This window comes from Atractosteus spatula, chromosome 11 (assembly GCF_055471065.1).
Source record: "Atractosteus spatula isolate fAtrSpa1 chromosome 11, fAtrSpa1.hap1, whole genome shotgun sequence".
NCBI classification, from domain to species: Eukaryota; Metazoa; Chordata; class Actinopteri; order Semionotiformes; family Lepisosteidae; genus Atractosteus; species Atractosteus spatula.
Window position 1 is genome coordinate 31,417,775 of NC_142716.1, and position 18,807 is coordinate 31,436,581.

Below are 18,807 nucleotides of genomic sequence, written 5' to 3' on the forward strand. Positions count from 1 at the left end.
TTATGGGAATAAGAAAGAATGTTCACTGTATACATTGTGAAGAAAGGATGCATTTATAGTCTAAGAGTAAATTCCTAGCTCTAAAAGCATCTTTTATAGTAGTTTTAACCCAGTCCCCAGCAGTCAAACATGCCTGGGGTACAGGTCAGGACACAGTATGTCTGTGATTCTGTTCACTGTCTGTTGTGCAGATGGATTGTCATTTTTCTTTAATTCAACCATTTAAGTTGCTGCACTTCACATCAGAAGCAAGGTTTGTTCCCTTGTTTTGTAATATTTCTGTATGGGGAAACTCATTCATATGCAAGGACCCATTCATTCCTATCTTTAATTAATTTGTAATTAATTCTAATAGAACAAAAGTTCCTTGTAGGAAAAACGAAAAGACAGATTTTGCTCTCAGTAAAATAATATTAAGTATATATATATCTTTCTGGCAACTTAATCACATCTCTAACATAATAATAATAAAAGGAGTGCATTAAAATTCAACTTTACAATACCTTAAAAAAATAGGAGCATGTGGACTGTAAGTTTTCTTAGCAATTTAGAAGGCACTTATTTCTTTTGAAATGTTTCGAGCTTCGTTTCAAAGCACTGCTACTGCCTTGTAATGCTTGTTTTTCACAGCTCATAAATGACTCTAATTTTTAGGAAAACTGTCAGCTTTTATTCCTGTGTACAATATTTGTTGTTGATGATTTTTTTTTTGTTTTCTGAATAACTAAAACTTTGAGAAATGCCATAGACAGCTTTGTGATTCCAACCAAATGATTAGAATGAGAGCATAATCTTACCACTAAGCTGCTGTTTTAGAAAGGGAATCTACTCATTTATTCTCACTTTCTCTATCATCTATTTTTGTTTTTTCTTTTTCTTTTCTAGACCATTAAACGATTCCTCTCTTTTTCCCTATAGACATGCTAGAGGTAGTGTTTGGAGCACATCGTTGGGGCATGTTACACCTGATCATAATCTGGCATACGTGACCATGCCAGTGTATAGTTTCTCTGACTTATGGAACACAAAATGCTGCCTGACATTTAAAGAAAATGTGATTAGCATCAGGAAAATTGCTGCAAATTTTGTCATTTTCTTTTTCTTGTATTCCATAAATAAATATGCAGTCTTTTGTAGTACTTTCTCTTGTGCTTTCTGTAGGCTATGCAGAAAATTATACCTATTTGGACACCCATTATTAATGATTTACTTCTTCACATTTGCTTGTACCTTGAGTACCCCCCCCCACACACACACACTCCCCTTCATACCTATCAGTGCCAACGTTTGCAAGCAAATATAGTGCCTTGCAAAGGTATTCATTACTAGGTCATACACATTATTTCTTGTATTGTATTCAAAATCTGAATACTTGAACATTTTAAACTGAAGAATTTGAAAGGCAGCTTACATTCAGTGCTAGCAAAAACTAAAGTATTCAGAGCCATGAGCACACGTTATGGAAGCAATTAGAGCTGCAAGTCTTCTCAGGTAACTTTGTAAAGCTGTTACCCATTCTTTTTGGCAGATTTGCTTAGGGATCACTTATGGATAAGTCTGTCCACAGATTTTCAATTGGATTCAAGTCAGAACTTTGGACCACTCAGGGACATACAGTACAGTTTCTTTTTCTTACAATACTCTAGTTTAGCTTTGGTTTTGTGCTTTGTATCATTTCCTACTGAAAGGTGAATTGTTGTCCTAGGCCTAGGTCAGTAGTTTGCTCCATCTACTGTATGTTTCCATCGGTCCTGACAAGATTCCCAGTCCCTACTGATGAGAATAATAATAATAATAATAATTGCTTACACTTATATAGCGCTTTTCTGGACACTCCACTCATAGCGCTTTACAGGTAATGGGACTCCCCTCCACCACCACTAATGTGCAGCATCCACCTGGATGATGCAACAGCAGCCATAGTGCACCAGAACACTCACCACACATCAGCTATCAGTGGGGAAGAGAGCAGAGTAATGAAGCCAATTCATAGATGGGGATTATTAGGAGGCCATGATTGATAAGGGCCAATGGGAAATTTGGCCAGGATGCCGAGGTTACACCCCTACTCTTTTCGAGAAACACCTTGGGATTTTTAATGACCACAGAGAGTCAGGACATAGGTTTTATGTCTCATCCGTAGGACGGCGCCTGTTTACAGTATAGTGTCCCCGTCGCTATGCTGGGGCATTAGGACCCACATAGACCGCAGAGTGAGCACCCCCTGCTGTCCCCACTAACACCACTTCCAGCAGCAACCTTAGTTTTTTCCCAGGACGTCTCCCATCCAGGTACTGACCAGGCTCACACCTGCTTAGCTTCAGTGGGTTGCCAGTTGTAAGTTGCAGGGTGATATGGCTGCTGGCGAATAACGTTTGCTACGTGTTGCAGTATCAGGTGCTTTGTTGCAAACCTCATGTGGGATTTGAGATTTTATTGTCGGATCCATACAAGTCCCATGTGCAGTGACTGGGATAATGTTGACCCATGGACATCTCAGCCACTATTCTCCGTGGATCTTTCCAAGTCACAATCGGCCTCTTGTCTGTATCTGTAACCAGTTTCCTCCTTGCCTGGAGTGCTGTCCACTTCTTAATGATTAATCTCACTAGATATTAACAGAATGTTTTATGCCTTTCTCGTTTATACATCTTTGTTCCTGAGATATTGTGTTTTTTTCATGGTTGAATCTTTTCTTGAAATTCACTATCTGACTGAAGGACCTTTCAGAAACACATGTACTGTATTCTGAAATCATATGAACCATATGAATTTGTTTTTTGCTATATATGTGGATTAACATATATGTTAATATGTTAATTAATGTAACACATTAATTGTTGGTTCATTGTTCTATGACTGCATAGTCCCATGACAAAAATACCCCCTTATTAATGCCAGGAAAAGTAACAAAACTTCCCTCAGAGCCTAAGGCCAATGTGTCAGACATATATTTACCTTTGTACAGTAATTAATGCAAAGATTTTGTAAAGACCAATTAATATTATGGTTCTCTAACCATAATAGGATTAGGATTTGTTGACTTTTTTGTTCCTTTAACTTGTCTTGTTTTTTTTTTTCATGTAATGATAGAGTAGAGAATAAGTCCTGAAACATGTTATTCTGGCATCATTGGTGGCTGCTTTCTTACTATCTTATCGATGATATTGAATGGGTATAGGCAGAACTGTTTATCAGCTGAGGGAGCTGCAATTCTGGTATTTAAAAAAAAGTACAGAAACATGCAAGTTTTCTGGTGAAAACTGAAGGTGGTAAGTCATTGCAATAAAGGTTTCTTTATTCTGTCAGCCAACTAGCTGCAGGAGTATAGTGGTTTATTTTTAGTACCTGAGAAGAGAAATTAGTTGGAAAAAATATCACTGAGGAATAACAGGAGGTCATTTCCTGCCGCCTATGAAAATGACTGGGATTACAGGCCTTTCCGCGGGAATTTGTAAGAAGGATTTATCTATTGCACCTGGTGTGCAGTGTACTTCCATGAAGCAAGAATGAACAGGTGATGTCAGCAAGGCTTGGGGGCAAAAATAAATGAGAAGCATCTATTTCTTTTTCACCTGCTGAAATACGTTTTAAACAAGGTTCCAGCTAATAGGGCACACATCAAAAAAAAGGACAACATTTGCATTTTATAATGAGCTGCACTGCACGTATTATAGATATGGCTCATTTTTTATTTAAAAAGGGTGTCTGGTAGGTACAGTACCACAGAAAGAGTTTTTGTCTTGTATGTATGAGGCAGTACTTAACATTCATTTTCTCAATAATCTGCTGCATTTGTAAGTGGCATAGGCATAGACATTGGATTTTACAGTCATGATATCAAATTATGTATTAAACACTATGTATTTATTCATCTTATTGCTATTTTTCCAGTGCAACACAATACTTTTCATAGATACTTTTCTCTGTGGCTTTACTGTATTTTCTGTATCCTGGATTCGCTGTAATTTGACCTGATTTTTTATGATTGTGATACATAAATTACTCTGCTGCATTCAATGAAAAATGTTTCTAGTTTCTACTGTTGTTTCTGCTTTGATCACTACTCCCAATATGGCCACCAAAGAATAATCATTCTATTTGAACTGAAGGACTGGTACTGTTTCTTTAGTATGCTTTGCATAGAACAGTATTTGCATATGTTTGAAACTTTTCCCTTAGCCCCTAATGCTGAAATGAGTGTTTTGCAAGTTTAAAGTCCCTAATTTCCATGCTCTCCAAATTAACTGGCACATAATGACTTATCAGGATATGAAGGATGTACTAACCAGAGTTGTGCTAACACTGATTATTCTGAACTCTAGTTAAGGTTATTATTTGTTAAGGTTACAAGGATTAACACAGAAGTATAAAAATCCTTTTGAGACGCTCTGAAGCAGATTGGAAGTAGGGTAATGGGTAGCCCTCCTGTAGCTCTCATAAGCCCAAATCCTCCAGGTTTTACAGATACTTTTCAATTAGCAGCTGATTAAGATAGATAAAGATTAAAAAATACACCATGAATCTGAGGACTCTCAGGACCTGAGGACTGGAGTGGTCCATTCCTACTGTTGAGACACTCTCTCTTTTTGCTTTTTGCATTCAGGAGCTTAATATTTAATTGCTGACTTTGTGTAATTGTTCATTTGTGAAGACACTAACCAGGGCAGGGAAAAAATATATATACCTACCGTGGTATCATTCACAATGGTCTTTCGAATCTTAAAAAAAAAAGATATTTAACATTTTAAATGTGTCCTGTTGAACTACTGATTATACTGTACAAAGCTAACTGAAAACTAAAGCTGGGACAAAGAAGTTCTGTTGAATGAGATTTATTTTTTCTGTCTTTAACATCTTAGATGCCTCCTTCCCTAATGCAAAAGTAAAGTAGATCTTTGTTTATCTGTCTCGCTCATTGCATAATTGTCCAGTCCTCACTGGAATCCATCTGCTTCATTCTGTCAGGCAGGTTTCATAAAAACATGTGTTGCTGATGATTTGACATATAAAGTACAAGAAAATGTACAAAGCACTGTGAAGACAATGTGATTGCTCTCAACACACCCTACTGTTGTATGTCGTGGTTGGTAACTCTGCTTTGAAAAATAATCTCATTATTACCACATTATTTTTCTGTATGTATCAATAATTTTCCACATAAAAAAGCATAACTTTTCTAATTATATAAACATATAAAATAGCAAGTGACAATCTGTAAAATCTCAGTGTAATACATCTTGTGAAAACATTTGGAAAGGGTGTGGAAAAGTGATACAGTACTATATTTTAGCCCACATTCACAGACAAACTCATTGAAGACGTTACTTGTGTCTAGTGTCATTTCTCAGTTTCATTTAAGTGGTATATTGTAGTGTCTTAGTCCTAAGCAGGAACAAAAACCTTTACTACTCCACTGAGTTTGGGATTCATGTTTTGCTTTTTCTGTTACTGGGGATGTACTGTACAACCTGAAAAAAAAAGTAATACGTAGTGTCTCGACCACAAAACAAACAGTTGAGCTGCATAGTTCTGAGCTGTATAGCCCTATCTTGAGCATGACTGGGATTTCTCTAGCAGTGGAGCACATTTACCTGGAGGTGACCTCACATTAGCCAGCGTATCCATGGTAACCCTGTGACCTGACTGGCAGCTGTGAGCTCCACAGTGTTGACAGTGAGAGTCACAATGCATTTTCTGTCACTCCAGGGCACTGTGGAGTTTGCAGCATGTAAAATAGTAAATGCCTCTGCTGGTGACAGAGCAAAGCAGATGCCATGCTTATTAAACCTGTACCAGCACAAGGTTCATCATTGTAGGGCATTCCACATTGGGAGGATGCAAAAAATTATTGGCAATTTAAAAAATATATTTGAGTGCTTTACTGATAGGACACCAGAATCATGACACAAAAGCAAAATATTAAAATCAAAAAACTATTTTGTTATAAATGCCTTAATAGCCAAACCACTTCCCTTCATGTTAACATAACCTTATGGACACAAATGATAGACATAAAAATCATGATGCTTTGGAAATGTATAAATCATTAAAAAACTTTAAAATAAAATACTTTAATAAATCCTGAATAAATACTTTTACCCATAAAAGTATGTTCCCACATGGAAGGGAAGCTAATACAGTATAACACTGTACATGTGCTGTGTAGATGTGTTTAGATATTGATACACAGTGTACATGTTTGTGTCCGGTAAGAACTAAGCCCTTGTCCTGGGTGGATATTTATGTAGGCTCTGTTCTGAAACATCCAAGAGGTTTTATGAATGTATAGGATTAACACCATTGATCCACTATTTTCCTGAACATTGAAATGGAGAAACATCTCTATTTGTTTAAGACCTTTGGTTCTGAGAGGCCAAGCCAAATCTATGCAAGCATCCATTCAAACTACCTACAAAAGGACATGTGAAAACTACCCATGGCAATTTACATGTAAATGTATGAATTCTAATTCCAACCACGCTTAATAGTAGGTTTGAACCCAAAAATTCAAACACATACAGTATTAAAATCTTCTCAAATGTGGCTGTGAATTTTTTTATCAACATCGCTTTTATTGGACTCAATAAATTTTTGTCAAATCTGTAAAATAAGGTCAGTTACTTAACACTTTTTAAATCCTACATGTATTATTAATAAATTAATTGCTCTCTGAACAATTTATATATTCCCAGTTGTTATTATTAATGGTGAATCTTTCTAATAATTATATTGTCTAGTCTCTGTTTCTTCTGTGTGTGGCTTAGTTTAGCAGGAGACTGGGAAGTTTGGCTGCTTTGAGGAATATAGCTGATAACACTAGGGTCCAGGGACTGATTCCCTTTCCTCTCCCATGGTAATAGATAGATACTCCATCCAGTTGTGGAGAACCATCACATTGATTGGAACAGGTGTGGTTGAACTCCAGCTTGAAATTTCTGTCACTAGTCAACCTCTGAGTGTCTAATCTTCACAGTCCACACAAGCACATGCAAAGGCTGTACAGTATACTGTATTTACTGCAGTCCCATGGAATGGCCCTTTACATGACCACCACATGCATATGTACATCTAAACTATTATAAATTGATATACTTGGTATTCTGTCTCGGTGTTGTGTAATATTATTTACCTCAGCTGCTTAAGTATCTTATTCCCTGCAATGAACTTTTATTATTTTGAAGATAACTTGTATTTAAGGTTTTCCAGGCCGTTTCAGACCCCTGGGAAGTTTCCACAGTAAAATAAGCTGCATTCCAGTCTATTTGCTGAGATCACACACATCCCTCCTACTGGCACTTAATCCCTTCTGTCTCCCCCTGTCACTTGGACATCATTGCCAATGGTGCTCAACTCTCTCAAATAGCACATGGATTTCATGACTCATTAATCATGATGAGATGGTGATACAAAAACTTTTCCTAGTTAATAGGAGAAAGAAGGTTTTGTCTTTTTGTTCGTGATTTTAAATGTGACAATGTCCACAGGAGATTTGGTTTTTCTCCTGCCTAAACTCTAAAAATCTAATGTGTAGCTAGATTACAGCCGCATGTCAGTGCTGCACTACTCACGTTTGTTTTTTTCTTCAACAGATAGACAACTAGATACAGTAACTGTGAACATTAATTTGGCACGTTTAAATATGACACTTTGAGAATAAAATGAAATTTAACGTTGCTGAATTGACAGTTCATTTTTTCTGATAGTACAACATGAAACTGTTCTTATCAATGACCTAACTGCACCACATAGTAATCTCAGTCATTTCATACTGTACCTTTTAATTTGGCGTCCTGTGCTGCACACAGAATATTGGATACTCTGGAAACATCCACTATTAGTATAGCTCTTAATATATCACAACAGTGAAAATGCTTTGTCACATAATTTAAACATTTTAGATAAGATTTTCAACAGATTGAATAAGATTGATGTTGGTCTAGCAGATAAATTGGTGTAATGTGGATTTACAGTATATACACTGTAGTCTCCAAAGGCTTTGGGACAACAGACGCAAAGCTGTTATTTTTATTTTACTGTACAGAAATCTGTTTCTGAACATGAGATTAATGTTAATTATTAGAACAATGTTATATATTTTATTTTGGGGCTAACCCATGTACTGTATTTGACAATAAGAACAAAACAGGACAGTCTGCAACATAGGGAAGAGTTCAGTCTCATAATCCATTTCATAAATCAAATTTCACGTCAGATTTCTCTCTTGAGTCGGGTGTTTGCTGTTCTGTACTTTGATAGCAGTAAGTTCCTCCTCCCCCATTAACACATTTTAAAAAGAATGAATTAAAATGTTTTAAAAAGGTTGTATGTTGTAGTTATTATTCATATTGATCACAAATGCAAATTATTATGCTTAGCTGTTAAGAAATAATCATAATAGTTTTAACTGTGTTCTCCTAGTACACTGTACTGTACACAGTAAGTTTGTATGTACTGTATATTGTGGTATGGGAAATTAAAAGCTTCCCAAGGAACTTAAATTTTGACTGCCTGTCTACAGTAACTGTACATGGGGTATTAGGACAAACACTTTGTCAGACAGACAGAATACATGTTGTGTGTGTTGAAAAGCTCTTACATTGTTTGAATGAAGACAATAAAAAAAACCTATTACTTTTCCTTGAAGCTGATGGAACCGATGTAGAAAACATATGTAAACACAAAGGATTTCTCAGAATGGGATGATAATCGCACTAATAATTTCAAAATGAAATGCATCAACTGTGTCTTTCAAGAAGTCTCATGTTTTCAGAAAAAGCACTTTGTTAGTTATAAATGGACCCCAACATAAGATCGAAATACCTCCCCAGAGGACAAGAGCACAAGTAAATTAACCACAGCAAAATGTGAATTGTATTTTTCTTAAATCAAGTGAATTCCTAACAGATGTACTGTATTCAGCATCTTAGATTGCTTTGCATACAGTACAGTATGTATTGCAATGAATGTATTTTGATCTATTCCAAAAAATAATTGAGTGATTTGGTTATTCAGTATGTAAATAGTGAAGACCTGTGGCATCTTTTTTATTATATACATATTTTGTTTGCACACTTACTGTGTGTGGAAATGTGTGTAAGGACTGGCAAAGAAATGTTATTCTCAACTCTAAAGCTGTGAAAACATTTGTTTACCACTGACAGATTTTTGTGGTTGTTGTATCTTGAAACCTAATTTCTGATGCACTATCAGGTTGGCCAAGCCATTGGGTTGTTATCCATTGCATTTAAAGTGTTCCTGCACTATACTGAGAGTGAAATTCTAACAGCAAAAAAGCCCCCAATTGGCATTATAATTCTCTAAAAACATTCAGTTTCTTTGTTTCTTCTGTTGCATGATGGCTACAGAAGATGGTTTTGTTATCTAATAAACAGTAATGCAATGGGGAAAATCAAACCTTCAGCTGTATACAGCACAAGGGAAAGAATGGAGAACAATGTTCAAGTGCATCTTTTTCTCTTTCCAGCATCCTGGCTACAGCAGAAGCCCAAATTAACACGCATGTGGACCTGCGGACACTGAGGGCTGTTCGGGTACTGAGACCACTCAAACTAGTCTCCGGGATCCCAAGTAAGTTTGCTCCAATGCATTTTCTTTCTCTGAACCAGCTATCCCTGCTCCCTTTTTGTTCCTTTCTGCCTGAACTCACAGGCTTATATGAGCCTTTCACCGAGCCAAGCGAGTAGCTGATTACCCTAATTTTACGGTTTTCAGGTCTTAGACAATTGGAAATTGCAATGTACACTACCCCTTTTGAGTTACTTGCAATCTGTAACTTTGCAGTAGCCAACTAATATTTAAAGGGTTTAATTAGTGTGAAGAGAATTATACAACTGGCAGTCTAATTAAATAATTGATTGCTCAGCTAAAATGAACTAAAGACTCTTGGATCCTGAGGGCCAGGTCTAGGAAGGTTTTCTCCAAATACCAATAACTGTAAAAAGAGTTTGTAACAAAAGGTTGTGAGAAAAACAAACCACAGGTGAGATCAGATGTTCACTTGAGTTTAGATGTAGGACTTTAGACATTGTTTCACCATCTTCCTACCCTGGAAAACCTACTCTCTCATCTCCACCTATATCACCAAGGCAGCAGCTCTTTGGTTTTACTGTTGCTTAGGGAGTCCCGGTTGCCAAATGCTTTTGTAAATGATTGAAGAAAGAATAATCAGTGGGATTATTCCAAACATTATTGTAGCGAATGCAGAAATGTTTTTTCTTCATACTTTTCTACTGTCCTGGAAACATTAGTGACTTGTCAGAAGAAGTTGTAAGCATTTTTAACTTATTGCCAGATATTATACACTTTAAACATATGTAATACATCATTTAACATGGAGGTTCCTATTAAAAATGTATATTTCAACAAACAGATTCTCTGTCTACACCTTTACCAATCTAGTCTCTTTTTGGTCACATAGAAAAGTAAAGCACTCTTAAACATATACAGTATGACATCTGCTATAACCTCTAAAACAGATCTAATAAGTGTAAGTCGGGCAAGTAGAGGGTGCTTACCCTGCAATCTGTGTAGGTCCTAATGCCCCAGTATAGTGACGGGGACACTGTACTGTAAAAGGGCACTGTCCTTTGGATGAGATGTAAAAGCAAAGTCCTGACTCTCTGAGGTCGTTAAAATTCCCAAGGAATTTCTTGAAAAGAGTAGGGGTGTTACCCTGGCATCCTGGCAAATTTTTCTGTTGATCTTTATCGATCATGGCTCCTAATAATCCCGTCTATGAATTGGCTTCATCACTTTGTTCTCCTCCCCACAGATAGATGGTGTGTGGTGAGTGTACAGGTGCACTGTGGATGCTGTTGCATCATCCAGGTGGATGCTGCACATTGGTGGTGGTGGAGGGGAGTCCCCATTACCTGTAAAGCGCTTTGGGTGGAGTGTTCAGAAAAGTGCTATATAAGTATAGGCAATTATTATTAAAACAGATCTGAATATATGTGGATAGTAGATTACACTCAAGTTACATAATCTGCCTGTTCTACCAAGAGAGTTTTCTCAATACAGTATGTTATTATATTGGGATCCTATTTTCTTGAAGAGCTTTCTTTAGAGAGGTGATTCAGGAAATGTAGGCAATCACAGAAAGCCTTGTATCTTTGAGAAGACAAGATACTGCAACATTTTAATTCAATGGACTGCATTGTTTGTGCAGCTGTTGTTTACAGAGTTGTAAAGACATTTTAGGCAATGCAGGCATATACATTAATGCATACTAGCAAGCAAATAATTTTAAGTGATTAATTTCTTATTGCCATCTATTTCTTAGACATAAGCTGTTGCCATCAAACAACTTTAACCATAGGCTTGAACATTGTGTAAGCAAGTCTCCATCTGTTCCAGGCCTCCAGATTGTCCTGAAGTCCATCATGAAAGCCATGGTGCCACTACTTCAGATCGGGCTTCTGCTGTTCTTTGCCATCCTCATGTTTGCGATAATTGGGCTGGAATTCTACAGTGGAAAACTGCACCATACCTGTACCCAATTATTGCCCAACATCCTAGGTAATGGAAAATGTCCTGCTTTTCCAGAAGGATTTTCAGAGCAGTACAGGAACTATATTTATACAGCATTGACAAAATGTACAGTACAAGTATTTGGTAAAAAAGGGGAGGTAATGTCTGTAAATGTAGCAGCTAAATTAGATCATCTTGAGTTATGACCCTTTGTGTGTGTTGATGAAGAATTTTGTTAAAATATGTATATGTTTAGACTGAAGGTGAGAATCTGCATAATTATCCAAGGTATCTGAACATATGAAATCTGTATATTTTCATAATAAGACCTATTATCTGTTTTTGTACTTTTTTCACAGTTTCACTGTTCGATTTTGTAGCCATTACTGGCTCAATTAATTGTTAAGGACTTTTGTGACAGCATGGTGAAAGGTTTTGTCCTAGTTCTATATAAAAACCTGATAAGCTACCATTTTTCCATGTTATCATCATTTTTGCAATGTGTTACTGCAGCCACTATATAAAGTGGTTTAATTGCTCTTCCTAATAATAGCCTACACTAACATTACAGGATTAGTTTAACACCCCTGGTGGATTCCTAACACCTCTTCCTGGGGATGCTGACAACAACCGGCTGGTTATTAATGCAGCTGAAGAGCTCGATTTTTTGCAATCCTACAAAAAGTTACTAATAATTAAAATGCAAACATTACCAATAATATAAAAAGTTGATCAATAATCATAGTGAAGAAAGAATACAGAGAACTTGATTTGAAAAATAGATTGCATGGGTGCCTGGATGGATAGAGAGAGAAAAAATCATGATTTAAAGCCTGTTGTGATTTGTCAGATGCTTGATGTTAATGAATTTAGAGGTTTTGTCCCCTATATGAGTGCAACTGAGTCATCACTGACAAGATAATAAAATAAGCTGTCACACAAAATGTCATCTGCAAATGATTGTATTACGTTGATAAACAGCAACATTGCCCAGGATATAAGGTATAAATAAAAAATAAATCTGCACAATCCAGCTCTCCGCAGAAGTACTACTGTAGTGAGTAGAAACAGAACATAACATCTTATACAGTATGTTAATACGAGCATTCTACCAGATATAGTAAATTTTCTAACTTACTCTTGGCAAAATCAATGCAAGAGTGGCTTCCTTACATTTTTATTTCTTTGAAGTTTGTATTTCAGTTACAAAAGCAATTATTACATCTGAACATTGAAAATAATAGCCTTCAGCAAATTATTATTTCAGAATATAAAATCTAAGGTTTATATGCAATATTAATACATTAGCAAAACAACTATTAGTAAAACCATAGGAAAATAGATATATACTGTAATAACATCTTTATAGTTGTTTAACAAATACAGACATTTATTAGATCTGTAGTTTGTCAGGTTTACTGTCCAATGTCACATGCAGGTAGGTAGCATTGGCAATATCCTTCAAATGAACCTACTTCATAAAATGAATTGTTATTATACAGATTAATGCTGTTTTATGTATTGTAAGATATCAGGGCAGATTATAGCACTAATACTTCAGGGGTATTAGAAAACTTCTTCTGCACTTGTTATATTGGTGGGTGAAAAGGAAAGACCTAATTTTATATGATTGACATACTGTATACACCATATAATGCCCCAAGTGTGAGCTTTATATATCGATTATGTCTTAATGCTCTTGAGACTATAAGACATAGTCTCAAGAATGAATGAGGGAAATCATAAATCATTAGTCATCATATTAAACATTCCATAATATGGAAATTCAAAATAAAACTGACTAGTTTTGTACTTTTGTATTATTGATTGTTTGATTAGCAACTTTTTTTAGCATGACACATGAATATGTTTGAGCATCCATTTGAAATCCTGTTGTTTTGTTGTTTTTTATTGTTGTTTTTCTATTGTCTGAAGCACTGAACATTGTTGTTTAATATCTAAAGCCTTGATTATTTCATTTCAGACAATGAAATCGTGGATGGATCTGAGTTAGAATTTCCCTGTGGATTTAGGAAATGTCCCGAAAAATATAACTGCACTCCAGACTGGATCGGTCCAAATGATGGGATCACTCAATTTGACAACATCTTATTTGCTGTGCTGACCGTCTTCCAGTGCATCACAATGGAGGGATGGACAACAGTTCTTTATAATGTAAGTCGTGGCTGGGTGTACAGTGATTTAATGTTTCATTCTCTTTGGACACTATTACAGCATCACAGGTCAGGCACTACTAATGTGTGTATGCCTGCAGTCTGAGGATGCACTGCCTGCATTTCATCAAGAACAAGCTTTTCATTTAAACTTCACTGCCTGAGATTATTATGGGAGTGACAATTGGCATCAAAAAGCAGGTCAGAAGAATTAATACAAAAATCATGAGAAACTTGAATTCTACTCATCCTTAAGAGAATCCAAAATTGAACCAAGGACTGGTTTGCATCTAAACTGGCACATTAGATTATTTTGGCCTAGATTCCCCGAGCAACAGGACACATTTGGGGAGGGGAGGATACATTCATGTTATTTCCAATAAAGATGTTCAACAGAGAGCAGTGGACAATGGTCCAGTGAATAGCAATGCTTTCTAGCAGATCTGGGGCCCTAGTTTCAATTCCAGATCTGGGCTGCTACTTGTATCTGTGTTGAGTTTTGTATGTTCTTCCCAAGTTTGCGTGGGTTTCTTTCAGGTGCTCCATTTTCCTCCCACACTCCAAAGACACACTGGTGGGTTAATTGACGTTTGGGAAGATTGGTCGTGGTGTGTCTGTGTTTATCCGTACAGTGTACTGTATACCCTGCAATGGACTGGTGTCCCATCCAGAGTATATCCCACCTTGCATCCCTTGCTTGATGGGGTGGGCTTTGGCTCCTCTGCAACCCTGTATTGGATAATGTGGTTAGAAAAATGGATGGATGGATGTTCAATAGAGTGAAACATCTGAAACTTGTTATTTGCTTTCCACAAGGGGAAAAAAGATCTGCTGCAGGCTCTTTGAGATATCTCATTTTGAAAAATGGCAGGTGCCTCTGATGGTGTACATTATCTATGCACAATTCATATCCCTCAGTTGGTATAATCGAGGGTGAATTGATTAACAAATAGTGATTCCTAAGTGTATAGTATGCAAAAAATTATACCAATAATTTGGGGTTCCAAATTTAGAAAAAAAACATTGACCCAGCTATCAGATATGGAGATCATTTCTGGACACTCTCAAAGTGAGTTTTCCACTTTAACCTGTTAACTTTAGTGTGAACTTACACACAAGTATTCACAGTAATCTCTAGTAAATCAGTCCTCTCTATGGCAAATGATACACAATTACATTAACATTAAGAGACAAGCAGTTTTGTCCAGTTATCAAATGTGCATGATTTCATTTTCATGGGATTAGGATTGTTTGTGCTAAAAAAAACACAAGATAACTAGACTCACTGTGTAGGAGTTTACTAGGAATTGTTGTCAGATGTCCTTAGTGTGAAGGTGGGCTTGATTCGAATAATAAAATCAGTTCAAATTAAATTGCATTGTTTTATATTTAACTGAGTTTTCATTACTGTTTGCTTTAAACTAGGACTCCTTGGCTCACATAATAGAGAACGTTTTAGCAACATAGGACATTTTGATTTAGTGAGAAGTACAGTCATAATTTATAGATCTTTCTGATTGAGTACTGTCGTGGAATCTTTATCAAAGAAGAGCCAGGAAAGGTGTTCTCATTCTCTCAGTAAGGCATCTATTCATATTGCGCAATAGGGAAACTAACAGCAAAAACAGCAACCACCAGTCTGTGCAGCAAGTGAGAGCTGATTTCTAAAGTAAAACAGGGACATGTCCCTCATTTTATACACTTAGCTGATGCAACACCTCAACTTGTTTACTTCTTTATGGTTGGTTAGTAATACAAAGACAGGCGAGACAGTAATTTTCCAGTCCTTATAGGTCTTAGCCTTGAAGTACAGAGAAGACAGCTACGTGCAGCTTTGTATCACCTTTTCTTGGGCCAAGATAAACATTATTAAAACATCCCGTGCCCTTGACTTGCTGGGTACAGTCACACTTTGTTCTAAGAATCCAGCTGCTTCTGCAACACAGCTCTGCCCGTAAACGACATTTTTAGGTAAAACACTTTTCTTCAGTAACTTTCCATTACAGTACCATAAATGAAAATGTCCTTAACAAGAAGACATTTATTCTGTGAACAGAAGGCAAGCCTGTGCAAGTGATCCTTGGTGATGTACTGAGAACAGCTATGCACCCTTAAGCAACTGAGTCTCCGCAGACACGACCATGAGCCATTTCACCTTCAGGTGTCTAACCTCTTGGGATGGGTCGATAGATCCAATCTTGTCATCACATCCTAAACTTTGAGTTTCAAATTCCTGGGGGGAGTCTGAATAGGTGTCAATAGGTATCCAGAATAACCTGTAATTTAACAACTCTTCTCAATTTTATTTTTTCTTAATGCTGCATTAAAACAATGGCATCTTAATATACTGTACCTGATATACCTGGTAAGGTATAAATAAAATTCATCCAGGAGCAGCAGCCAAGTTTTGTGTAAACATTTGTATTCATTTGCATGTGTTGAGCAGTCAGTCATTTTTAAGAAGTATGTTAAGGAAACAACTAGCTGAACAAACCACAGGCAGTGTCTACAGCTATAAGAACATTAAAAGGTTTCAAAAGAGAACCTTTAAGCTCAGTTGGTCATTAGCAACTAATTGATCCAAGGATCTCTTCCAGCCATTTCTGGAAAGATGCCAGGGCTTCAACAACATGGCTGGGAAGTTTGTTCCAAACTCCCACAATTCTGTAGTAACTGTGCTTAATGAACAGAGAGACAAAAAGGCTTGGACATCTGGACTGTAGGATGGGAGTTGTGCTTCCACAGAGGAAAAGATTTATATCTGCAGCTGCTGTGAGAATTTAAAAACAGAAACATTTTTAAAGCCTTTTTCACAAACCTCATAAAAGCACTACATGGTTTTACTGTGTGGTTATGTGTCTTTAATTAGCATCGTTTAATTGTTCAACTTTTATAGCCAAAATATTTATTATTATTATTCTGTTGAGCAGTAACATAAATTCTTCATTTATTCAATTTTTAAACTGCTTCAAATTAACAAAAAGGTTAGAGATGTACAATAGTTGATAAAATGATAAATAAACCTGTACTTATTAGTCACTTACTGTACAAATGCTACTTTACAGTCTGTAATTAAATGCTCTTCTGTATAAGAATTAAATATTTGTTATATTTTTCACTTGACAGTTTCTTAAACTAGCAGCCCCTAGAGTTTTAAATTATACATTGCCCCTGCAGACACACACACCTTCCTGTTTTGTCTTGTTTTTAATTCACACAGAAAATCGATGATTTTTCTTATACAGATAGATGACAGCTAAGGAATACTCCATATAATCAAGTTAACAGGCTCATACTCCCAGTCTCAAGAAATAAATGTCACCTTGTGGAATTTCACTTATTTTATTTTAATCATGTCTAATTGCTATCGGCTAATGAAAGCTGGACTCTGCTAATTGAAAGAAGGCAGGTATGCACAGTGGAAATTGCTCATAGATATTTTACAGTGTGCTGACAAAGTGTTACAGTGACAGCTTGGCTTCACTGAATTTAGAGTACTGAGGTATTGCCACTGCTTGGTTTTTCTTAATCAGGTGTGCCTTGGAAACTGCAAGCATAAAGTTAGAAGTTCTGCAGGTATTATTCTTCATTATTTCTATGCAGGGCTGCAATGAAGAGAGGATTTTGATGTCAGTTCTCACTATATACACTAGTATATGCACTTTAGTAAATAACTGTCAATTATAATGACAAGCATGATGAGAACTCCAAAATAGCGTTATGGTGTTTAAGCAGGGAATAAATAGTTCTACATACTGTAAATGTATGCTGTAACTTTAAATTTATAAACCAGTAAGAAGCCAAAAAACACTTAAGAAACCATATTTACAAAATGTAATTTCATTTTTGAATTCTCATGTTTAGTTCCACACAAAGAACAAAACCTGGCAAAGTTGCAGTGTCACATAAATTTCATAATTTATACTTTTCAAGAAAACCTAATTGTATTGCATTAGGAGAGAACTTTTGACCACCTTAAAATACCCATTATTAACTGCAATTTCCCATTTCAGACCAGTTATTAAAGTCTCACCAGGAGCATGAGTGAGAGTTTGAGCGAATTGCGATGTGAAGCGGCCCTTCCTGCTCACTAGTCACTCTAATGACTAATGTAATCCGATATACAAGCGAATCAGATTGTGCAGCAGACATTTCACAGCAGAAATGTTCCAAAGTTCCAAAGTGATCTTCACACAGAGTTAACAAGTACTGCAAATTTTATTTGTCGGCAAAACCATGTACAAATTGAGAACAATATTTCTATTGGAGTTGCTGTGTACATTTTACTTTTATTTTGGTTTGAAATGCACTCATCAGTGCTGATTCTTTATAATACTGAAATATAAAAATAGCATTACAGTTCTCCTTTAGTAAGGTACTATAATATTCTATAAAAAATGATATGATGTAGAAATAATGCTTAAAACAGACATATTACTGAATGTGTCATTTTTCCTGCACAGGAGAAAAGCTTTTCATAGCACATGAATAAGACAATAAGCTCATTCAGCTTTTACCTTGTTCAGCTACAGTATACATATTGTATAGAGAGGTGGCAATGTTAATAATGAGGAACAACTAGCAATGAGTTAATTAGACATGATTGATTAGTAAATGTGATGGATTATCAACACTTTATATTGGCTGCAACACTTCATATTAGCTTCATATGTATACAACCATATGAACGACCTTCAGTTGTTGTAATTGTATTTTTCAAAGACGTTTGGTTTCTTCTCAACTAAGCCTTTGCTGTAAAAACAGTTAAAGGTGTTAAAACAGTAGAAAAAGTTAGGAGAGGCTAGAAATTATTGATAGGGGTAACATACTGTGAATATACTATATTATAACTGTTTTGTGTCTAAGGTATCTGAGACCATTATACAACAATGTACATAATGTACTCAACACATTTTGGGATAAATTCTTTTCTATGACAAACACCACAAAAAAGTTGTATACACCTCATTAAATGTTAACCATTCTAATTAGTATTTTGGAAAATCTGAAATGTCAGGAAAATACGTATGGTTTCCAGAAAAATATTACAAAATGTAGCAGTTTTGCATTCACTCCTACATCCAAGAGGCCATGATTAACACTGAGACAAGGAGTTTCATAGTGTACAAAAAGTGTTAGA

The 18,807-nt window shown here is 36.1% G+C and overlaps 1 protein-coding gene across 1 annotated transcript in view; it reads left to right on the forward strand.

The window, feature by feature from the left end:
- cacna1ea (calcium voltage-gated channel subunit alpha1 Ea) overlaps positions 1-18,807 on the forward strand; it is a 177,245-nt gene that overhangs the window by 60,150 nt on the left and 98,288 nt on the right. Inside the window, exons 3-5 of the mRNA XM_088927597.1 lie at positions 9,488-9,591; positions 11,380-11,541; positions 13,478-13,668. Of these exons, the coding sequence (XP_088783723.1) occupies positions 9,488-9,591; positions 11,380-11,541; positions 13,478-13,668 (457 nt within the window). The remainder of the gene's footprint in view (positions 1-9,487; positions 9,592-11,379; positions 11,542-13,477; positions 13,669-18,807) is intronic.